General features: G+C 39.2%; 2 protein-coding genes across 16 annotated transcripts in view; both read right to left on the bottom strand.

Moving 5' to 3' along the window:
* Window positions 1–18,936, bottom strand: part of afap1 (actin filament associated protein 1) — an 83,048-nt gene extending 64,112 nt beyond the window's left edge. Inside the window, exon 1 of the mRNA XM_017701998.2 lies at window positions 18,786–18,936. Coding sequence (XP_017557487.1) covers window positions 18,786–18,807 — 22 coding nt within the window. The 5' untranslated portion in view covers window positions 18,808–18,936. The remainder of the gene's footprint in view (window positions 1–18,785) is intronic.
* Window positions 18,937–19,751: 815 nt separating this feature from the next.
* ablim2 (actin binding LIM protein family, member 2) overlaps window positions 19,752–25,543 on the bottom strand; it is an 89,941-nt gene continuing 84,149 nt past the window's right edge. For all 15 annotated transcript variants that reach the window (XM_017702019.2, XM_017702011.2, XM_017702043.2 and 12 more), the window contains one exon: window positions 19,752–23,672. In XM_017702019.2, coding sequence (XP_017557508.1) covers window positions 23,559–23,672 — 114 coding nt within the window. In that variant the 3' untranslated portion in view covers window positions 19,752–23,558. The remainder of the gene's footprint in view (window positions 23,673–25,543) is intronic.

Below are 25,543 nucleotides of genomic sequence, written 5' to 3'. Positions count from 1 at the left end.
GTCACTTAGACAGGATCCCCTCCTCTTTAAACATGCAGACACACAATAACCTCATGAACCCCAATAAAGTATGACAAAGAACAGTTCAACGACAGTTCCGATAGACTTAAGTGGTTAGGCGGATTCTCTCCCTACACATCAAAGCCATATGCACAGCCACAATCAAGCGCAGTTATGCCAATTTATCAATGAAGAGCATACGGGCATACATTGAAAACACCTGCAAGCAGACTCACTCCCACGTAGCTGAAGTCATATATACACACGCATACATGCACACAAACCAAAAACTGAAACAATGACTTGTCAGACACAGTGGAAACTCAAATGAATGGCTGTGTGACAGCTTCCTCTCACACTGTGTACCTCAGTACCTCAGAGCAGCTCCCTCGTTTTCTCTCTACCATTTCCTCTCTTTTACAATCCAGCCATCCAATTCACCCATCCATCCATTTCTTTTCCTTTCTTTTTACTCCTCTTGTCATGCTAACGGTTCTATGTCCACGCCCAAGCAGCAGGCACAGCCTCATCAGTACCAGCTGCTCACAGCCGCAGACGGGCAGCGAGGAAGGCGTCTCAGCAGGATCATCAGTCAATACACACACACATGCAGGTTTGTTTTTGTATAGTTTCAGGATGTGTGGGACACAAGACCTTACAGCATTATAATAATGTAATAATATGCCCCATATTTAATAAGAGTTTGAAATATTGGAATAAATTACAACGTCATAACTTATGCACAGACCATATTTATGCTCTATTTTCCCACATGTTTCTTTCTGCAAATAAACAGTAATAAGTACCAATATGTATTAATAATATGTCCAATTTATTACTGCTGTCCAAAAAAAAAAAAGTATCCCCATTACTATCTCTACATCATATGAATACTGCAGCTATCCTTGATATTGTGTGAAAATTTCATTGTGTGATGACCGAACCAATAGAAATGCCCCATAATTACTTCGAATGAAATCACTTTATGCTAACTTACATTAAAAGTTATGAAAAGTTTCGTCCTATTAAATTTGGAGATACATGGAAATACCTATATGTAGGAATAATAATAATACAGAAATGTTTTCTTACAAAGTCAGGACATCTTTGTCTTGAAAATGTATGAAAACAAACTCAGGCACACACACAGGCCCACTCCACCATCTGGCTGGGCAGTAGCGGTGGCCTCACAGTCTGTTATGACTCCAGTCAGCTGGGAGGGGGCAGGGCAGTGAGAAGGAAGGGAGTGGGGCAAAAACACAATTAAGAAAGCAATCTGCCCTCATACAAGATGCATAAGCTCAAAAGCAGGAATCTTCCATCTCTCACTCATCCTTCCCCAAACATCCACAAACAGCACTCATTTCCTCTGACATGGCTGTTCTCTGTGGAATGACTGAGACTGGAGGCTGAAGCTCTGAGTAGGTCCAGGCTGATCTCTATCATGCATAGTCCTCAAATTACAGACTGCAGGGACTTATGTGGTGACCTTACATACAATTTCTACACAATGATTCATCGAGTGTGTCAAAACAGCAGTTATATGGCAATAAACTCCACTTCAGAGTGTGTGATTACATTATCTGCTCATTAAAGAAAGCAAAGCTTAAATAAAAGGCTACACATGACACCTACACACAACCTTCCCACACACTGCACAATGACATCCCTGAACCTAGACTAGCGCAGTGACCTCTGTACAGAGCAGTTCTGGGGAAAACTTCCACTTTTGAAACACTTACACAGTCCTAACACACACACACACACACACACACACACACACACTTACGCAGGACACTTGCAACAACACACCTGGGAGGATACTATATTTCTGTGGACGGAAATAGCAAAGTTCATGCACAGTCATCAGTAACCCACCAGGGTTCTGCAAGAGGGCAGTTAGCCACCAGGGGGTTATGAAAGAGAACCTATCACAATACAGCCAGAAAGGAAAACGGGGGCTGGGGGGATTAGAGGGTATAAGAGAGGCAAAAGTTCATGCAGAGCTGTCAGCAACCCATTGATATATATTTACATTTACATGCATTTAACCTATAACATGTCCCGTAAATTCTAAATACCAAGCAGTGAAAGCGAGAGTGAAAGAGTAAAGAATAGGGTGTCAGAAACAATGGATAGTGCTGGTCCTGAAATCTGAGCCACGGTTGTAGCCATTGTAAAATATTTGATATTCACACATATACATGGGCTAAAGGTATCTACAATAAATGTGGCTATATGTTCATGATTATATGATAATATGCAAAAGTTCGTAAAATGACAGGAACATCATGGATGACGTAAGCTGCTTTCACACTGAACACAGAAAATTAACTTCAAACATTATTTTCAATGAGTCGTTCGACGCAGTCTGCCAGGGCAGACCTGGGGTCATATAAAGTTCAAATGTTTTCAACTTTTGCGCCACACTTTGGCCTAGTCTTAGCATGGCCTATAGGAAAGCAGTAGGTGTGTCTGGTAGTTCACTCACACATGGACGAAATGCTAGTTTTATCGCAGATCACCAACATTTGCACACAACCAGCGAGTGCTGCGCATACTGTGAGCATCTTGAAAGTTCTTGTCCTCGTTCAGCAGTCCATTACTCTGAAAAACTACTGATCTTGGTAAACTGTTTACTGTAATTAATTTAATAATAAGTTATTCAGGGAATATTTGAGTGTTTTCTGTATTTTATTATATTGTATGTGACTACTTTATAAAAACAATAAGGCACTCCAGGCCACGCATTTCAGCAATTTTACCATAGATAAGGAGGATTTCAGGCACACCCCTTTTGCCTTACTTCATTATAGTCAATTATACTCATATTTAATCCAGTATATGTTTATTTTCTTGGCCAAAATAAAATACCCGGGATAAGAGTCTTTTGATTGTTTTTATTGTCTCCACTTCTCTACTGTGCAATTAGTTCTTGAAGTCATATTTACACTGCTGTCGCTTCACAGCAAGAAGGGCCTGGATTCGATTTCCCGGCCAGGCAACCAGAGTCCTTTCTGTGTAGAGTTTGCATGTTCTCCCTTCCGTGGGTTTCCTTCACATACTCTGGTTTCCTCCAACAGTCCAAAGACATGCCCCTAGGTGTGAGTGAATATGTATGTCTGTCTGTCTGCCCTGCGATGAACTCAGTGGGGACCTGTCCGCGGTGTGCCCTTCCTTCTGCCCGATGGCAGCTGGGATAGGCTCCAGCTCCCCCGGCGACCCAGTAGGAGAAGCGGCTTAGAAGGTGTGTGTGTGTGTGTGTGTACTAAAGCAACAGAAATAAACTGAATTGTAGTGATCTTTATTTATGATTTTATGATACACTAAATAGTAATCAAATCAAGGCATGAGATTTACAAATAGGGAGTTGCTTCTGTTCTGACCATTAGCTCATCCATCTCTACAGTGACCCTAACATCCATAATATTCATGTAGCTTAGGTTTGGACATAATTACAGTTAAAACTAAGGATACTTCAGCAAACAGCTGAAAAAAAGAGATATTCAAAGGAACATTTGCAGAGCTTCAACAGTTAGCGTGCTAAGTGACAAAAAAAAACAAATAGAGGAGCCATCCACACGATGAGTGAAAAAAGAGGGAGAGAGGGAGGAGAGGGAGGAATATGAGGGTAGGAGGAGGAGAGTTTCATGATAACCAATGAGTGTGGGTGGAAATAATGCTGATGTTCCTCTTTCACACAAACACACACTCTCTCTCTCTCTCTCTCTCTCTCTCTCTCTCTCACACACACACACACACACACACACACACACACACACACACACACACACACACACACACATTGACAGCTCGTCCCTGTCACCCCTCCTTGGTGCAGGAAGAGCCTTTACTGGCTGACTGATGGTCTTACTGGGTTCACTGTCTCTCTTCTTTGGGTTGGGTATGTAAGCATGTGCTCACATGCCTGTGTGTGTGTTTGCAAGTATGATTGTGATACGCCAAAAACAAGTTATAAACATTGCAGGCTCTGTAGAGTCACAGGCCTGCGATGGACTGGCGACCTGTCCAGGGTGTATCCTGCCTTGCCCGATGACAGCTGTGATAGGCTCCAGCACCACCCCTTGACCCTGAGGGAGAAGCGGCTTAGAAAATGTTTGTGTGTGTGTGTGTGTTTGTGTGTGTGTAGAGTCATATCCAGACGTTTACTGTATGCGGCTTGCAGTGAAATTCCCATGTGTGCGAGCATATCTGTGATCCAAAGCAGAAACTTGTCAGAGTGTTTTTAAAAAAGCCAAAATCCTCCCGATGACCTTCAAGCAAACAGCATGCTTTAAAAACTGAATGACCAGTCCAAATCGTTTGCTTAAAACTAATTTTGGCAAAATTTTAACATTTGCACTGAGCCGCTGTCCAAGATGCAAAATGTCACACCAACACAACCATCTTCAAAACACATACACAGCGGATGTGGACATCTTCGGAGCTTTCTTTGGATGGAATGTACCATCATAGTTGTAGCGTCGCAGATGAAATCAGACGCTTGCGGTAAAATGAACAAGGTACTTTATTAAAAAAGACGTACTCCGAGCTCGTAGTCATAAAGGGCAGGGGTCAAAACCAAACAATCCAAAGGGCAAGACACAAGATCAAAGTCCAAAGAACAGTCCAAAAGGGCAGAACACGGAGATATTACCACAGGCACATAATCCGAAGGGAACAGCAAAAGAAGTAATCGGTAAACAGGCAAACGGTCAGAAATGATCAGGCATATATACAATAAAACCGCTCAGTATATCGACAAACGATACAATACTTCGCACCGATCCTATTCTAAGCCGGTGAATGGAGTGTGCAGACAGGTCAGAGGTGGCAGGAGACATGTGAATTCCCAGAGGAGTCTGGGGAATGGAGTCCAAGTGAGTATCAGAGCCCGAGGGATGCGTGACAATAGTAGTCAACATAGCATGACATCATCCGCAAGACCTGCAATATCTTTCATAGTATAGATACAGTTTTGGGTATGAAAGTTGAAACTTGACTGGGCAATGCTGGGATTGCTGGAAAGAAATGTACATATAATAATCGATGCTGTAGCAAGAATGTCTTGGATCTCCAGAGCGATGAAGAACAAAATGTTTTTATCTGTTACTATAACTTAAAAAAACGTGATCATACAAGATTGTCAAGGTTGGAAATTAGAACGAGAGTTAGATTTAGATTTTGGTTTGAAGTAGAATAAGTCATATGTTTAAGGTCAGTTTTAGGTTTTGGCTTGAGGTTAAGGTAAGGGTTAGAGTGAGTGTTAAAGGAACGGTTTGGCAAAAAAAATCTAATTCACACGTTTTTTTTCACTAACCCCAGGTGTAGTCGACTGGCTGAGACATGTTTGGAGTCCAAATTTTGTTTCTTAAGTTTAGCAGTAAGGCCACCATTGCTAACGAACACCAGAAGTCAAAAGATTCCCAACTAGCCCAAAGCATTTCGGTACATCATACATCACCAAAACCAATCCACTGGCTCAAATCTGTTCCAGGTCATCAATAAGGTTGTGCACAGCTGTCAATGTAGAGGACATGTAACTTACTGTCAACGGTGTGAGCATTTACTGAACAGTTATATTACAGCCTCCTGAAAAAGGTGGTTCTTTAGGGGTTCTTTAGTAAAGAAAAGGGTTCTGTATAGAGCCAGGAACATTCAAAGAACCATTTGAATGATTAAAGGGTTTCTTTACATGGTATAATGTTCTTCAGATTGATGGAGAATGTACTGTATATGGTTCTATATAGAACATTTTGAAAAGGGTTCTATATGACACACTTGTAACAAGAGAACAACCCTTCTGGTTTCTGTAAAAAAGTACACAATGCAAAGAACCATTTTATCATGCAAAGTTTTCTTTAAGTGTTCAAGATTCTATATAGAACATTAGAAGAACAATCTTTTTTAAATATGTAGATTATAAAAGTGTAACCAAATTAGTTATTAAGCAATTCTGGACCATTTCTCTTGGTTCACTGGTCATGAAATGTTCACTCAATGGAAATGACAGCTGGCATTTTTGCCTGACATAAAATATAATAACACAAAAAAATTAATTGACAGAAACCGTAAAGAGGTTCTTTTCATAAAGATTAAAACCTAGTGGATCAGGAGGAGCAGTGTGTGTGTGTGTGTGTGTGTGTGTGTGTGTGTGTGTGTGTGTGTTGTAGCACAGTTAGCCCAGTGTGCAAGCTCACTCCTCAGGACAAAGACAACAGTGTTATTCCCCCCTACCCAATTGGCAGATTTGAGTAGTGGAGAACTGGTAGAATGTTCACCTTTCGAAGTGGCAGCTCACCAGCGCATTTTGAGTCCAACATCATCATATATGTGTGTGAGAATTTTAACTGCTGTGGTTTTATGGAGAGCAGGAGTCGGACCTTCCAGACAGACGTTTCTAGAATGTTCCTTAGGGATCATAGACTAAAGCCCTGGCCCAGTTTTAAACAGCTCCACACCCTATTGAGCCTAAAGGAAAACAAGACCAAAACAGTCCACAAGCTGCCAGGCTAGATCTATGACTGTTTTCTGAACACAACTAAGATTTTTAGCATGTGATTGAAGTGCATACACACACACACCCAAAACCCACCACGGTACATCTGAAGCATGTAGCTCAGAGGCAGAACTTCAAAGCTTCACGCACTCCATAAACCCGCCCTCATTCAAAACTCAGAAAGCGCAAAGAACAACATGTGATATCATCTAAAGGAAACATTTTATACCTCAGATATACTGATTTCTACAGCAAACACAATAAACTCTTCAATCAGCTCCCTCTCTTTTTTGGCTCTGTCCAAATATTAGGCGAGGTGATTTACATAAATAAGCCAATCAGGAATTCAAGACATTTGGGAAATGTTTCCAGTGAAAAAGTGGTCTGGCAAATCCAGCCGCCGCAAATCCAGTCCGCACTGAGGAGCACAACAGCTTCTTTATGGTTAAGGAAGCATCTTCCAGCCTGAGGTAGACTCTGTAGGATCGTGTATATGTGTGTAAGCTGTTTGTGTCAGTTTCAGCCACAAATAGGACACATCCTGCATGTGTTATGTAGGAATTTGGCACACAGGCCTAAATACTTGATTTATGCACCATGTGTGTGGAAAATGCAGAATGGGTTTCTCTACATCACATACACAGTACAGTTTAAATGGCAATTATGTCCAAGTTCTTAGGGAAGGGGAACGTCAACGGAAAATAAGCAAAATAAATGAGAAACTGGGACCCCAAACAACTACGCAGGTCCTGGTAGACCACTGAAACGGTCACCATCAGATAAACAGTCCTTGAACCTTTCATCTTTGAGAGAGAGGAGAAAATCAAGCTCCACTCTTACGTCAGATCTGAAAAAATCTACAAGATGTTCTGTCCATCCTTCTATTGTGAGAAGAAAACACAATACTATGAGTCTGAAGGGGTGTGTAGCTGTCAAGACAAGAACCAGAAGACTAAAATTGGTCATTTCAGCGCAGGACGGTTTTATGGACTATGCATTTGCATGAGTGTCTCAAAGCTGTGCTACTGAGAGACTTCCTTTAAGAATTACTGCAGACACAGCACCACGGGCCCCAAACATGTGCTGAATATTTACCCCCAGAATAAAAATGTTTAAACTCTCAGGATTAGATATATGTAAGTAAATGATGTGATTGAAACATGCATGCAGTGCATGTTATTCACAAATTCCATGATTTCAGTACGCCAAAGTGAAAGAACTTGTAGAATGCTGTCGGGAAACATAGCTCATTTATACTGATATCTCTTCATCGTCCTGCACACCATGAATGCACAGTTAGTAGGCATTCCTGTATAGTTTTGCCTGATGATATTGGGAGTTTTAGTAGATTGCACTATTGATTAATTTCAGAAGCATTGTGTGCACTGCGGCTGCACCTACTTTTGGTCTGTCTGCACTCGCACATATAATTTGTTCATGTCAGTTGAGCTTCAGACCTTCAAGCTTCAAGGAAACATCCACTTCAAAAATTACCTTAATACATGCCTCCTGTTCAGATATCATGAATACTTCACAATGAATCAACCAACAGAAATGGGACACAATTATTTGCAATTACAATTACAATAAATCTCTGTACATTAAACTGCACTGAAAGTTAAGACTGCTTTTCAGATGTAAAATAAAAGCAAAAAGTATTGGATACAAAAACAGAGCTATCAAATTCACTCAAATCTGTAACCTCCACCCCACAAACATATTTTGGCACTAAGCATTTTACCTCGCCCTAAAGCGATTATGCTGCTGTCATTAACATCTCACACACCAAAAATAAGTATTTTTTTTACACTCATGGAGGGTAAACAGGGTTAAAATACCAAGAGGAGAAAGAGGTGTGTGCGGAATTGCAGGCATGCAGTGCTGAAATATGAAGAGTCTGTTTGAAAGAAGAGCCTGGCACCAAAAAAGTAAAGAGAGAGAAAAAAAGACAGGAGAAGGGAGAGATATGAAAAGAGAGATGCCTCAGGCCTCAAATACCTGGCCTTAGACTCACACCTGCACGGATAGCAACTCACAACACAGCTGGAGCATGTTTTCAGGAAAGCAAGATTTAAAAGATGGGCATAAAAATGATAGCAGCAATAGCTCACCTTAAAAGAACAATAACAGAGAAATGAAAAAATGCGAAGAGGAGAAAGACAGAGAAAGAGAAACGGATAGTCAGTAGTAGTTATGTAAAGAGAGCAGTTCACTGTTACAGCTTGTTAATGATGGCAGTACAGGTCAAATTATATGCTGCATCAATATACAGCAACAGTATATATATAATAACACAAGCACGGAAAAAATAATACTGACACTCATGAATTACATACCAACAGTGTGCCCTTTTACACTGATACAAACAAAATATACATAGAAATTGCTATAAGCATTAATAATTCAATAATATTTACTATATTAAGCAACTCATTGTACAACTTGCCATGAAATTCTTACTTTTATGTTGTTTCCCCCTTTAACAAATACAATGGGAATACAATAACAATAAATAAAGACAGGTATCACATGCAGTTAATAGATAATTACTCTGTGCATGTCTGTTATCTGCATATGTTACCTGCACCAGCATCTGTTAGCTATCAAGAGCTTTTACAGGAACTGTGTAACGAAGGGCACAGTGGCGAACACTTTAAGCCAGGACGTCAGATGTTACACACACAAATGCATCACTCTATCTAAATCCATCCCTACCTGTGATGTGTCTACAGTTTCAACAACTGCTCTTATTGCCATTTCTCTTTCCTGGCATGTTTATGGGCAGTAACTATTTACATTTACTCAGTTAAAGCAATTTCAGTAAGGTTTTGATGTGATTATTTTAACTTTTATACCCTTCACTAATTCCACTTTTTCATTCATATTAGGTGACTAATTCCTTTTTTCGGGTTTCATTCTGTTCTGTTGATTCAGCACCTGAACTTCAGACTGATTTGTGATTTGACACCCGTCTGACTGGGGAGTGTATTGTGGCATTTTCTCTACATACGATCTGCATGTAGTTTTTCTGAAGTTTGTTAACTTGTCACAGATTGACGAATAGTCTCACACAAAAAAATACTATCAAAAACAAATAATATTAATTTATTATATTAGATTATTATTATATAATATTAATAACTCATATACTACACTGCACCACTGCACCAAATCCAATTAAAGAGGAATAATTATGCTCTTTTTTATGAGTGAAACACACAGTTGGTCCATGTTCTTAAATCCACAATATGCTCTGAAAAGCATATTGTGATGTAACTTATCACAATAATGATAAATATCATTATATTGCCCATCCCTACTCTTACTGACTAGCTTCAGTGTTTTGTTTTAGAACAAAGGAATCTTAAAAGAGAAGAGTGCAGCTGAAGTTCTATAAGGAACTCAATACCTGAGCAGTTCTTAGGCCTCATACTTTTTTATTAACACCTTTTTTGTTAGGCTTCTTTTTTCTTGAGTTATTGCTTCATTCATCAAGTTACAATACTATATACAATACTACAGTAATGCAATACTAACACAACACTACAATATTTGAGTGTGTCTTTAAGCAACTCTACCTATCTCTGTAATTATGAAATAAAAGTAAAAATCTCGTCTTTCAATCTATCTCAGGCTTTCTCCTTCTCTGACTCTTGTGCTCTTTGTCTCTCTCGCTGTCTTCTCTCTGACTCTCTTTGTCTTTCCTTCACTCTCTCCCTCTCTCTTCTCTCTCTCATTTGGGTTGAAGTGAGGCAATCCCAATTTAAAAAATGACAATTGTGATATTATCAGATGCCTAGTGAGCTCTGAAATCAGACAAATTAAAATTGCTATATTTATATTATATTATTATATATTGCTGTTGATTAGAGTTAGAAATAATTAAGAAAACATAAGTAGGAGAGAGAGAGAGCAAAGCAATAGAGAGACAGAGAGAGAGAGAGACAGACAGAGACAGAAAAAAGCCTGAAGCATCCATCATTTCAGACAGTGACTCACAGGCCTTTAGTTCACCAGGCTTTAACACAAACAGCTCACAGCCAACACACACACACACACACACACACACACACACACACACACACACACACACACACACACACACACACACAGACAAACACACACGCATGCCAAAGGCTCTGTCTGCATGTGAAATCCTAATGGAGCTGCATGGCCCTGTACCACCGACCCCCCCATCCCCCAGCCCAAAACCTTGTTTTACTACAATGGGATTTCTGCTGAAATCTGACTGCACTTTTCTCATTCTTCCAGTGTTCTTATAGCTCTCTCACATCACATACATACTTTCTGATCCCTTGTTTTTTTTTTTTATGCTTAACTTACAATAACGAGACTCCAGTCCAGTCATGTTGTAGAGGCTGAAAAGGCATGGATGGCTGACAGCTAAAAAGGTGTGACTCCCTCTCCTCTCACATAAACACATAAATACAGACACAGCGTTCAATGCCAATTAAAGCACATTCAAACAGAGGACTCTGATTCATACTCCAGGAACACAATCTCTTTTTAAAATGCATATTTAAATATCACATGTCAAAGAAAGCCATTAGTAAAAGTGTCTTTAGTAACTTCTGCCATCTTACAAGAAACACAATATGTTTTCTTAACCAGAAATTAGTGACACACTGATTCGATATGCAGGATCAGCACTGGCACCTATAACTATAAATGAATTGGATACTATTCAGAAGCCACCAAACTACTTTCAATACTGTACCTTATTCATGATTCTTTTAAAATTGTTACACTGTTATGACTCTTCAAGCACAATATTATTTAAAAATTTGCACAATCTTACATTCAGCCTACAGCACTTTAACTCCACTCATTCACACTGCAGTTATAAGAAGTGTTTCAGCTTCAGATGCTTTTTGAATGAGACATAATACAAGCCAGTCAGAACAAAGCTCTATCTTATATCAGTCTTAAATGCACATTTACAAAAACAGCCTGGATAATTCTAAGGGATAAAGAGAGGTTGAAAATAGTAATATTTTCCTATTTCCTAAATTACTATTGATACACACACCTATACAAATATTAGAAGTGGGCCTCAAGGGAAAAAAGGGCAATTAAGGCTGCCCAGACAGTTATGGAATTATCAAGAATTCTCTGAATTTGATTAATCCCTGATTTCTACCACTATGGCTTTCTGTTCTACTCCAGCACAAAATCAGTTTGCTGTAGTTGCTAAAATGTAAGGTAATTTCATGTTTTTCTTACGTGTTGAATTACAATTTTATTTACACTAGATAACAACACTATTACTCAATCCTTCATTGAATTTATTGCACCATTTTCAAGACACAAGTTAATTGTCTTTTTTTTTTTTCATTTTCCCAAAGCTGTTAAAGTCCTAATATTACTTCAGCCTGCGCTGCATATTTCTGTTTATGTCCTTGTTACCTCAAAACAGTGCCTTAACAGGGCACTGGTATTGGATCAGTACTCTGTGTTGGCTGTACTGTCAGAATTAGTATCGGGATATAAAATGTTGAATCAGTGTATCTCTTCCAGGAATCCCTCCTTTCAGCATCATTGAAAGATCAATTGATCCACAGTATTACCACATAAACAACAGAGGCCAGGGGCTTATTTAGAATTTCAGCAAGAAAGAGACATAGCAGCTGTTCACAGCTGGATCTCTGTTACACACACAAACACACTCACAAACATGCGCACACACACACACACACACACACACACACACACACACACACACACACACACACACACACACACACAAACACACACACAGACAAGAGCCACATTTAGGACTTAAATAAACTGACTGGAGGCTGTGGGAGTCGGTGTGTGTTAGTATATCTTAAGGCAGTGTCTGCTAGACAAAGCCCACAGGAAGACTGTTTGCTAGTAACAAGACACAAAACTACTGAGTATGCTACAAATTTAAAATTCAACAAGAATTGTCTTTATGGAGAAAACATTTCAGTAACACCTTTTAATGACTACCTATGTAGAGACTCCATAACACATAAATTACCACTGAATGAAGTATTTATAAAGGACTACTTGAATATTTATAAACAGCTTATGCCTGGAAGCTTATGCCATCACAAGATGACAAGACTTTTTGAAGTAAATTTAGTCACTTTAGCTTAAGGCTACTTGTGTTACTCCACAAGTTGTCTGTCATCTTGTGAATGCTGTCACTGTAATGGCTATGGCTTTGTAAACAGGTTAGGAAGAAAAAATGTGCCAAGTGTCACAACATAAGCAGGTCATAAATACTCTACTCTTGGTTTTTAATTGTTTTCGTCGATGCTTATTCATGTCATGAAGTCTATAAAGTGTTACTAAACTCATCCACTCTCTGATATACACACAGCCCTGTGCAGTTCTTCAAGATTAAACACACTCAACTAGGGGCAGATGAGACCCGACTTATACACAACTCTAACTGAGGTGGTCTGAGCCCTGGCTGACTGTAGTTTACAGAAATAGAAAACTATCATAATGTCTCAGCACTTGCCAAGCACTAGCTGTAACTGCTTTCAAGGTCAGTTTGTGCAGTTTGAGTTCATAATCAAATTTTGTTGGTTAACATAAATATAATTAAAATATTTTATAATGTACGTCTAATATGCACCTGTATAAGCCATAGAAGATCCAGTATTCTTGTATCATAGACATGGGCTGGACTCTTTACGTTGGTGCACTCTGTACATTATGGTGAGAAGCAGAGCACATGTTAAGCTTATAATATACTGCTTTAAATGTTGTTGTATATTAAAGCTCATGAAGACTGGGATTTTGTGAAGACTAGTAAAAGTTTTAAGATTTCTCTCTTTCCCTCTTTGAGTTAATGCAGCCAATGAGGTATATATGTACGTAAAGTAATACGTACATTTTCACATTATGTTTATACATATGGGTTAGCCTACAGTTAAAATGCCAGTGGAGTTCATATACTAATGTGATGGCATATTTATGTTATCATGAATGTTCAACAAGGTAATTATCTGTATGTTTAACGGCTCCTAGCCTTTGGTTTAATGGATTATGTAAGCTATATTTCTGTTGTGTGATCTGTTTTTTAATGGTTATTTTCTATAAGAATGTTGTTTGCTGTATTGCACTAAACTCACACTAAACTCATTTGTCTATTTATTCATCTTGTCTCACTGCATTTTTGACAGCATGAACATGCATTATTAATGCTTGTAGCTCGATGAATTCCGTGTGTTTGTGATTTAACTAGAGCAATTACACTAGCAGTGGGCAATATGAATTGAAGTTTCTGTCACAATATTTTCCACTATCTTGTAGCAGTGTAACAACATCATTACAATCTAATTCAATGCTCAGCACTGGATTCACGTTTTAATATTTTCAAAATATGTTGAACAAAATTTGAAAGAAGAAAATTTTGTCTCTATCCATGCTGTTCCACAGCTGACTAATAATCATATTGGTGGAGGTTGTTGGCTGTTGCTGGCTGTCTGCAAACTTTGGTCATACAATTGGAATTTGCGCTAGATGTCATAAGTAACAGAAAGCCCATTTTCTACTATATACTGCCACACTTTTCATCATAATATGACAGTTCTATGTTGCAGTGTTATACCCCTATCTGGACAATAACAATATGAAATCATGATATACTACATAAATAAATAAATAGATAAAACAATTGTCAAATTTTAGAAACCTTTCAAGTTTAATGTATTACATATAGGGTTTTTTAAACTGATCAATTGGACCATCAAAAAACAAGGCATTTCAGCTAATGCTTTTCAGCTGCATGCTGCTGTTGTTCACGCAAAAAGGCATGAAAAGATGCTTTTTTTCACAGCAATAAATTACCACAACATTAACTTCCTCCATTGTTTCTTCTGATGATGAGAACATAACTGAGCTGTGCTAGTTTCTATAGGTTAATTACCAAAGTAGCAAGTAGTAGTAGCACTGCCATCTTCAACTCTACACCTGTAGTGCTGTAAAAAGGTGTTGTGATTCTCTGTTGTGATTATTTTTTCCTGGGGTTATGGTAATGACTTGGAAATTGGAAATTTTAATGATTTAGCTACAATGGCATTGTCTTATTGGATGTCATTAACCTCGTAATACTTAACTGGTCCTTCCCCACCCAAAATCAAACTCTGGCCGTGCCTCTGCGTTGCACCCACTCCACTGGCTTCTTCAAATTCCCTACATGCAGAAGTTTTAGCTGGTGATAAAAGTTGCTAGTGTAGCTACAATTGTAGCTACACAGCAAGACAAAATAACTGTATTTCATGTTTATACCAATACACTCTGCCCAGCACAACTGCACACTTGCAGCAAGCAAGACTAACCATGACTCTTGCTAACTAGAATTATAGACTTTTATCATAGTCTGAAGCCAAACGTAGTTTGTATTTGTTTGTCTACCGATAGTTAAATCTCTCACCAGGATACTCACCAGCAGATTTTCCTTACACCTACACATGCACACACACAAGCTGACTATGTAGGCCCAGATGTCCAATGGTGATGTCATCAAAGCCCACAAGAGTCAATATATTAGGCAGAATCATGCCAGCTACCCGGCTATCTGCTTCCATAAAGATTAAATATCACCAGCGTTCTCCTATAGAACCCAGATTCACTGAAACAAAGAGTTTTTTTTTATCATTCATTCATCATGGGTGCAGTGACAGGGCTCCAGTGTCAGGTTCACCGCAATGCACTGTTCAGCCAAACCAACCGCATGTGGGTTCTTCACAGAATGCCTGAAATGAGGCGTATATGAACATGCTAATGCTTGCTTAGCAGGGCAGCATTCTCTTCCCTGGCCTCCATGACCCTACCTGAACGTGAATAACTCCAGCAGCCTTCTGAGAACAAGCTGTACAATTTATGGTAAAGGAACATGTTCTGCACTGTGCTTTGTTCAACTGTGGTGAGAGAGTTACATATGTGAATGAGGGTGAAAATAACAATAAGCATTTTCAGCTGTCATGACTGATTTTGCATCTGATTCTCCTCACCAGGTCCAGCCCCTTTTCTGCAATGGCTCTCTCCGCTGCACAGTCCTTGGTACCTTTAAAATTGAGCTGTTATATAACCTCATTTAATTATGCAGCACATTTCAGTCCGATGGAGCAGAGTTGGCATATGCAGACTTTGTTTAGCATAAAATACAACTGATTAATCCATCCTTTGCCCACAAATGCAAATAATTTACACATTTTTTACACAACTGCAGCTGTGTATTACAGGTTCCCATAGAGGTGGGCAATATGGCAAAAATGCAACATCCCAATATTGCAAGAGGTTTTCATGATACACGATATGTCACAATATTTCTTGGAACATCTTGTAAGGTCAAACAGACACAGTAGTGCCACATTCAAATGTAACATAACAGAACCAGCCAGACGCTTGCGCTAAAAACAAGTAATGAGGCTTCACTTGTACAGGGTTTGACAAGAATCACAGTCAGTGAACAGGCGTAGATCAATTTCAATAATGGCAAAATACAGAAAAAGTCTAACATAACAAAGAAGTGATCAGGCAACCAAATTCAAAAAGTCAGAAAATCCAGAAACACAGTCAGAACACAATGTGACAAAACAGCATACAGGAACCGCTTAGTAGCTCTACTAGGAGAAACAATACCTCACAAAGTATACTGTCTAAAGTCCGGACTTATAAACTAAACTCAACTAAGGCTAGTCAGATGACACACAGAGCAGGTGGAACCGATCACTATTGATAGGTGGATTGCCGAGGTTCTACAGTCACATGATCTCCCAGGGGCTTCTGGGAAATGGAGTGAGTTGGAGCCAGAGGGATGCATGACACAAAAATAGTATCAAAAACTATTAATACAATGATTTGTATTCAGCATTTTACACTACATCAAATTATAACAGAGTAATTAGGATGTCTTTGTCATCAAACATGCACTTGGGAAGGATTTAAAATTTTTTTTTATTTTTACAGTTTCCACCCAGTAGTTAGGACTACCCCAATCACACGATACTGCCTAGCATAGGCTAGCACAAGCTTCCTCCGAGTCCTGTGAAGCCAGCCATCGCATCTTTTTGAATGGCTACTAATGCAACACCATTGGACAGCTGAACATGATCGGTGGAGAACGCTAACCACCGGTTCTGTTACATAAGCTATCAGATGTCTGCACTAGCAAGCATTGTCCTGAGTGATGGGGGGAGGGTGGTGGGCATCCTATCCACCCAGAGAGTGAAAGGCCAACTCTCTTGTCTTGGACTCCCAGCCATGGATGGCTGTAGCATCACAGAGGAACCAACTTACAATGTATTTATGATAGAGCCAACACTTAGACAGCTGCGCCACTTGGATGATTCCAGTATACCAGTACAATAAATAATATTATATTACCCATTCAGAGTTTCCCATTATGTTTAATAGGAGTTTTGCTATTGATTTTTTGCTACAAAAACACACATGGACAGAACGTTCAATATAATTTACTATGAACATAATTTCAGTTAGCTAGTCAAACAACCTCCTTGGTTCACTTTCAAAGACAACAACACTGCATGGCATAGTCTTGATCCTCTATGCCTGAATGTATGGACTTTAATTGTTTGCTCCTGCTCCAGAGAGATCGCCTGCTGGGTAAAGGAAGCAAGACTGCCTAATTTAGGAGATGTACCATAAAATCCAGCAAATTCACTGTGTTTAAAGCCCAATAAAAACCAAGACAACAAACCAAAAACATTTTGAAATGACTTTCATGTAACAGGAGATCAATTTGCAAACAGACAGCAGCGGATATACTTATTACTGTAAGTGATTTTGTTTATATCTAAAACTTCCAAATCTTTATCTACACATTTTAGGCCTGAGATTATTCCATGTGGTGGATATGCCACCATTGGTCATTGTAGACCTTAACTAAACCTTCATATGGCCCACCAGCCTAAGGTTGGTGGTATTGTGGTTTCTGAGAGTAAGACTGCTGTTCACCAGCATTTCACTTTAATCTCAATAAAACAGAAACATCTGTACAGGGGCATTTATCTTAAATCAAAAATGACTCTGATATATAAATGTATGCCATTCACATTCTTTGCAAAAGGAGTCTTGAGAAGCTGGGACACACCCTTCACTGGCTATCGTTCAAAGAGGCTTCTCTTCTTTGTCTGAGCTTTGTCCAAACTCTTATCTGTGTTTTTCCAAAAGAGATCATATTCCTGGGCTGGTTGTATTTGGCCTGCACCAATGGATTCTTTCTGATTGTATGACCTGGTTTGACGATTGTGAGCAGGTCAGGCTAATAGGACATGAGAGACAGGGTGGTGTCTCAGTGAATTTGTGCTTCAATCCTCTGGTGTCACTACAGTCCAAAATCAATCAGTTGGCTATAAACAGGATGTCAGTTTAGGCCTGTTCCATTGTTAACTGCTCGTGGGAGAAAAACATGGATTGAACTGGATCTCAAAAACATCCTCACTGAACTTCAACATGCATATAAACATAGAGCAAGCCCAAACATCCAGCACAAAAATAAGAACTTCCTGTAGGGGACAATGGTAAGGTGAGCATACAAGGAGGTAATAGGTCAAAGCTAATGCATAGATAGATAGATAGAAAGATAGATAGATTGAGACTAGATAGATAGACTTTGGGAGCCTGTAATATACAGTGAATGGGTCTCTATGGGTTTATTTTTCATCCTATTAAACACACCCACCCACACACAAAACATTAATCCAACTCACGGCCAATTATAAGCGCCTCCCCGTGTCCACTGTATTAGATTAATTGGATTTGTTCTAAATAATTTCTTCCCACGTTGCCCTTCCTCTGGGTTTTTAAAGGGTGTCCACCCTCCCCCTCCAGGATTATCCTTCTCTCTGCCCTGGGGTGGGGTAGAGGGGGTGGATAGGGGGGTCTCGCCTCACCAGCTGATCCCACCGGTTCAGCCACGAGATCAACCCCGGTGCCCTACGGTTCCTTTGTGCTTTGAAAGCTGTAGCTGAGCTTTACACAGAGCCGTTTCACCGTCTGACTGAGAGCACGTCGCGACTGCTTGAATGAGCAACCAGTGAACAATAGCAGTCCAACTCATCAAGAGTTCAGCACACGAAATCAGGTTAAACCCGGCTGTCCGGACATGCTGAATTAAACTACTGAGAGGTTTCAGCTTGGAAAGGCGTACAGAGATGCACCTCTACAGCCAAAAGCCACAAACCCACTGCACTGCCAACAATGGACGTTTGCTCTGAGATTTCTCCGCTGTGAAAGGTGCAGACGAAGAAGCCCCGCTTACCTTTACTGCTGTTTTCTGTCATCTTTGTGCTCCTCGCTGAGGGACTGATAAAGGCTGAGCCGGATGAACGTCCAGTCACTGATGAATGTCCACCGCAGCTCCTTCCAGCACCCAGCGAGACACAGCGCTGATGAAGGGGGCGCGTACCAGACTGTCAAACAACGGGGAGACTGACAACTCAAGCAGCCAATCAGACGACGGGCCACGTTGACACGCGACCAATAGCAGTAGGCTGGAGGCGTGGCCTCATCGCTTTATAAGACTCGCTTTATAAGATTCTTTCAAGATATGAGCACATAAGGGAGAGCGTTCACTTGGACTGCAAACATCTATCTATCTATCTATCTATCTATCTGTCTGTCTGTCTGTCTGTCTGTCTGTCTGTCTGTCTAGAGGCTAGTGGTAAGACGTGGGACGGTGTGGAGTGTGCCTTTGAAAAGCTGGTAGAGCAGATCTTACAGACTTCAGGGCTGTGGGAGAGTGCACCTGTCCTGACCTGCATCTATCTCCAACCATCCATTCATCAACTCATCTTTCTTTTTCTGTTTGTGTTCTCCATGTGTATTCTTTCCATCTATTTATCCATCTGTCACATCTATCCACCATCCGTATATCATCTATAAATTCTCCAAGTGTTCATCCATCCATCCGTTCATCCATCAACTCATGTATTATACATTCACCCATCTATCTATCTATCTATCTATCTATCTATCTATCTATCTATCTATCTATCTATCTACCCTTACAAGCAAAGTATGCAAAAACATTTTTTTACAATTGCAACATTTCATGTGATCACAGTTTACATGATCACACATTTGATAAAAATGTTTAATATGTGTGCAAAAAACATGTTTTATTCACATAGGAAATGTGACTTTTCTGTAAGGGCATCTATCTATCTCCATCTTTTGTTCAGATAAGCACTGCTGTAATAAACTAGCTGAAATAAACAAGGATAAACTAGCTGAATGAAACATTTATTGAAAGATGAACATCAGTACTTTTTGCAAACCAGCAAAGCAAATGAAGGGAAAAAGCCATTAAGGCTTAGTAACAGTATAATTTTAAACCTTCACAATTCCCCAAATCTACAACTTTTGCTCAGCCACAACTACATCAAAATGACAGCATTGGCCTAGATTTGTATCTGAGGATATGCAGCTGTTAATTCATACACAGCACAAAAAAACAAACAAATAAACAAAAAAGTCAAACAAACAAAATTTTACTGATTGGCAACTCTGTCTTTTTTGTATTACATTCAACATGTTTCGCAAAACAAATAAGCAGAAAAAAGTCTCAAACTTACAAATAAAAAACATAGTTTGGCTAAACTTATTCACTCCAAGGTATGAACCATAATCAGCAATGTGGCTGCACTGGTTTTAGTGTTGCCTTTAAAATTCCCTGATCATAGCTCATTTAGGCCACTCTCCAATATCTCACTTTCACACACTCTGATAGACATTTTTTATTACATGAAGTTTTCTATCACAAAAACAAAATAAAATTGCTGATTACATCACTGGATGGTTGAATTCAAAAGCAAACCAGGGTATCATAAAACACAGACTCAACCAAAGCAAGCAGATCTATGAGCTGATCAGCTTTGGGTCAAGCCCAGTTCTGATTTTCACTGTTTTTTCAAGGAGAGAACAACAATGAAGCAGCCTGAAGATCTGTACTTGACTTATCTTACGTGATCGACCGACGCGTTCCCAGAGACGGATGCTGACATACATACACATACACACACAAACACAAGCGTCTACAGCTGTTCAAATAAGACTAAAGCACAATTTCCATGCAACCCAACCCAGCATGGTCCATTGGAGAAGCCTTCTGGTTATGCATGCGTATGCATGTGCAAACAAATATACTAAAAATGAGAAATATGTCTGACCATGAGTGGAAAACTTTGGCATGATTGGCAAAGCCCAGATCTGCCTGCATGAAAAATGTTCACATATAAGCTGCTTATGCACATTCAACAGGAACGTTAAGAAATGCAATGGATAGTGTATTGCCTTGTTGTGCAATAAAATATATTAAAACATAAAGATTTCACGATATAGAACATGATATAGAAGTTATGTATGAAGATATTCAATAAATGAGACACTAAATGTGCCTATAGAACTTTTACCTTATACATCTGGTTTTAACAGGTTAGAATTCAAGAAAGGAATAAAATTGTGTCTTTTTTCATTTTAAAAGAAAACACTGGTGAGTCAGGTTGGTCTGTAGTACTCTCTAGTATCTGATAAGATTCCACAGTACCTGAACTGGTACTGCAGCTTTAGATGGGCTGTTTTTAATTAAACTACAATCTTGCATCACATTTACAACATTCATGGGACTAAATGTACAAATGCTTTTAGTCCATGTTACATTTGGTTGCAATTGCAATTTCCAAAACATAACGAATGACTGGAAAATGAAGTTCATCTTCATGTTCACACATTAAAATGTGACAAAGGCTGCAGTAAATCAGGTTCACAATGCAAAGCAAAACCAAACCACCCATGTATGTGGAGATACTGGAGTACTCAATATGACTAATATAATTCCACCCGTACACAGTGCAAGCCAACAAAGCGGCACTGCAACTGCTCCAGGTATTTATATATTATTTGCACACACATTTATTCAGAACCAGAGAAAACAAAACTCAACTGTATTTGGTTTTCAGTGAAGCATCACTGAATCACATGCGTTACAAGTGCTGCGTAGGTTAGCGCGGCTAAATGCTACAACCTTGGCATGTCTCCATGCTAAAGTCAATGCTGCAGTCATACGCAAACTGTGATAAAGTGTTTCATGAGCTTTGCAGGAGACAGAAGTAGAGTAGAAAAATAAGTTTTAAGTGCATTATATGTTATATGTGTTAAATGTAATCAAAAAGGCTACAGTGTGGCCATAACATTTGATAATATGAATCTGATATTTATGCCTTTAAATAATAAGGGATATTAATGCACAAAAAATCATATTTAGCTTATTGATTCACCATGATTTTGATGCAAACTCCATTTGAAATCTCACAGTGAGGACACTCCAAAATAAGACACGCAAAAGCAACAGGCTGAGACATGTTCCAACTGTTAGCAAAGGGAGCGATGGCAAGGCAGGCAGAAAGAACGCAGTATAAGGTGCACTGTTGAGTTGACCTAAGCGTGGTTGACCTGTTGCTCTGGCTGGCCAAGGCCGAGTCTTTGGCTCATTCATGCTGAAGCCCCAGAGGAGTGAATGAGCTTCCAGCGAGCTCCAAATAGCACGATAAGTATCACACACCAAGCTGTAACTTTGTCATGTGTTAAGGAAGCAGAGGAAGAGAGGGGCAAGCAAAAACGAATGAAGGACAACAGACAGTTTAGAGGAGAAACGGACTGAAGAAGAAGATATCTGACGCAGACATATAAAGATAAACCACTGTAAAAGGTGATTCATTAAATTTAAACACTGTAAAAATGGTTTTATAATATTTTTAAAGTAGGTTAACCTGGCTGCCTCAAAATGATTTTAGTTTGCTCTTGGATCAACAGGCCAGCAGGTGTAAAACGGTGATGTCCCACCAATTTTTGATTAAGTCTGCTTGTTTTACAAATTAATAAATAAATTAAATGTATAACCATACATCAAAACCAATAAAAACCTTGATTTGAGCTGAGTGGCTTTGTTTTTAGTGAGAGATGCACAAAGTACTGTGCATTATATATTTATGTCACCACACTAGGTGAAAGTTATTTAAGTTGACATCAGCAGAAACAGTTCTAACTGCTACCATGCAAAGCCAGAATTTCATGTTATTCAGAAAATATTGCCAGCCACAATGAATGAGAAATTGTCACCTTAGTATTTGAAGTTCAAAGACCTCAAACAAGTTAACAAGGTCACATTCTCTTGTATCTTGTGTATTTTGTGGCATAACACGGCCAAGAATCACCTACTTTTACTGGAAAGGGCCATTTGACTGGCATGTAAGATAACCAATCACAGTCCACTGTTTTAGCATGATGTGTAGCAGAAGGCAATTTTCCAAGCAAAGCCGCAGCAAAAACAAATGCATCTGCAAATTGAGACCACCTTACAGCCATATTACTTACCTCTTTAAGTTAACAACAAATCCTTTTTTACAGTGCATAACTCAAATGTGTACATACTGAAGATTCCACACCAATAAAGCATATTACATGAACACAATTAATGCCAAACATAGGAAAACTGAAACAATTGTGTTGTAATATATTATATTCATGTGGCAATGATGTACACATTTCAATCAAATAAATTCAATGCTTTTTTCATTAGAGCAAACAAAGAACCTCAACATTCTGACAAAAGCAGAACACACAGAAGCAAATCACTAGCATACACACAAACACAGATAAGACAGGCATGGTTTCCAACGGTATAAAAACATAGAGAAAGTGGCTTATATTCTGAAGCCCAGAATGCAGGTATCACAAAGATAAGCAAGAAACAGACAGCCCAAGAGAGAAGCAGAGGTGTATAGAGTCCATATTCTTTCCTCCCTCCCTGTTTGAACAACATTCAGACACGTATAGTGTTGCACTTTTACACAAAGCTAGGTGGCTAACACTGTGGCTGCAAAAGTGACAGCGTCCTGCACGTTCCTCTCTTCTTCAGCGTGAGATGAGATGACAGCAAGTATGCAGCAGAATGGAAGTGCATATATAATTTCATTCTTTCCCTCATCTCTCCATATACGCAGGCCAGATGAGTAGAGCAGTTCGCCGGGGGATTTTAGAACAAGCGTGCTTTTTTCTTCAAGTCGTTTCGCTTCCACAAAGCCAAGCGGTCAAACTGTTCAATGGTCATCCCAAAAACCTGGAAGAACTCTTCTGGTGACAAATGCCTCTGAAAGTGAGAGAGAGTTACATTTCAGGTGGCTGCTAAGACTATATCAAAATCACAACCAAGAATTTCTTACACTTTATACTACAAAGCTTTCTTAATGTGAACTTTACATCTAGATACTGTCATATCTAAACCCTGCAAATTCATTTGAAAACACAAGGTGCTCTTTACATTGTGTATTTTATGATGAATAGACCAACAGACATGGTGTAAAATTACTTAATTTAACATATTTTTACAATAAAGTATTTTTGAAGCTAAAACTCTGGTTCCTTTTCATATAAAGGTATAAATATGTAGATGGTTTTGTTATAATATTAAAAATAAAAGTGCTAAAAAAGGGTTATTTGGTGTGGTGAACCACTTTTAGTTCCTTAAACACCTTAGTGGGTGGTTCTTTAGAAAACCTTTGTTGCACATGTATGAATGTAAGTAAAAACCTTTTTAAAGAATCTCCACACACAGGTTAGAGGATGAATTAAAAGTTATGAAAGCCATTACAGCAGCAGTACCGCTGTTGAACACCTAAAACAACACGCTGTCAAAGGGCTAATCAAACCCTAATCACAACCAATCTAGGGAAAAGCCCACTGTCTCTAACTGTGTAGTGTTTGCTCTAGTAACATCTGCATGCAGTGAGTCTCATCCTGGATTAAAGAACGGAAGTGATGACATAGTAATAAGAGCAATAATTATAACCGTATATCCCTACTTAAACCACTGAGTTATCACAGCCATGTAGGGCCTTTCTGTGTGTAAAGAATGGCGGAGCGCTTAGGGCACGGCTTCAGGCTTACAGGGCGTGAGCTCGATTTGAGGCATTCCACTGTGGATTTGCATAAATCTTTATTAGCTCAGACCTATTTGTGTGCAGTAGAATAACGCATGCAGATGCGCGTGGCTTTTATGGTCCTCTAGAAAGACGAAACTGCTGAAATCACCAGTCTTTTGTAATACATTATATTGCTGGAGTGTTGCAAGCATCTCCCAGGAGAGGCTGACTCTACTCCCTTACACACAATGAAAATAAATTGTGCAATAAAGGCCCATCCTGTCCACACTAGCACAGGCTTTTGAGCACACAAGTGAGTACAAACACACAGACAACTGTACGCCACAGACATTCCAAGCACAGAGTTAGAGTGCAGGGCTGATAAAAGCTAATAATTCAGTCTGAGGTTACAGAGAGTCAGCCACATCCCCTTTTTCCCCCAGTCCCATTCACTGATAACACTGTCATAACATCCTGAAAAAACTCAGGAAATATTGTGGATAACTGTGGGGAATATAACCGCTGATGTCCAGCAGAGGCCAACCATCAACACACACATTCACACACACACACACACACACACACACACACACACACACACACACACACACACACACACACACACACTAAAGTTTTTTTTTTATATCATCAGATAATGTCTGATAATATATGTCAGATATGTATGTAACTATCTATATACAATAGTATTACCCAGCATGCATTATATTCACTTAACAGCCTATGTGTGATAATAATGTCCCATATACACGTATACATGTCCGTGCACGTATACACATAGGTCATATGTATGTATGTTTACCCTGTTGTTCTGTGGTTTATATAGTCAGGACATTTTTTTCTCTAAATAAGTATAAAAAGAAAAGCAACACACACACATATACATGCACCCACACATCATCACACATAACCTTCCACTACAGTTAGAGCCAAAAAGGGCTGATTTCTGCCTCACTGTGACCCAGATACACATTAATGTGGAAAAAATATAATTCAGTGTTCTACAGCTACTATAATAATTCCACAGATCCCTGGGCCTCAGAACTGGACAAGCACTTGGGCTAATCAACAATTTGGATGA

The sequence above is a fragment of the Pygocentrus nattereri genome, chromosome 13, assembly GCF_015220715.1.
Source record: "Pygocentrus nattereri isolate fPygNat1 chromosome 13, fPygNat1.pri, whole genome shotgun sequence".
NCBI classification, from domain to species: domain Eukaryota; kingdom Metazoa; phylum Chordata; class Actinopteri; order Characiformes; family Serrasalmidae; genus Pygocentrus; species Pygocentrus nattereri.
Note: the sequence above shows the minus strand (reverse complement) of the source record. Positions and strands in the feature narration are given on the sequence as shown.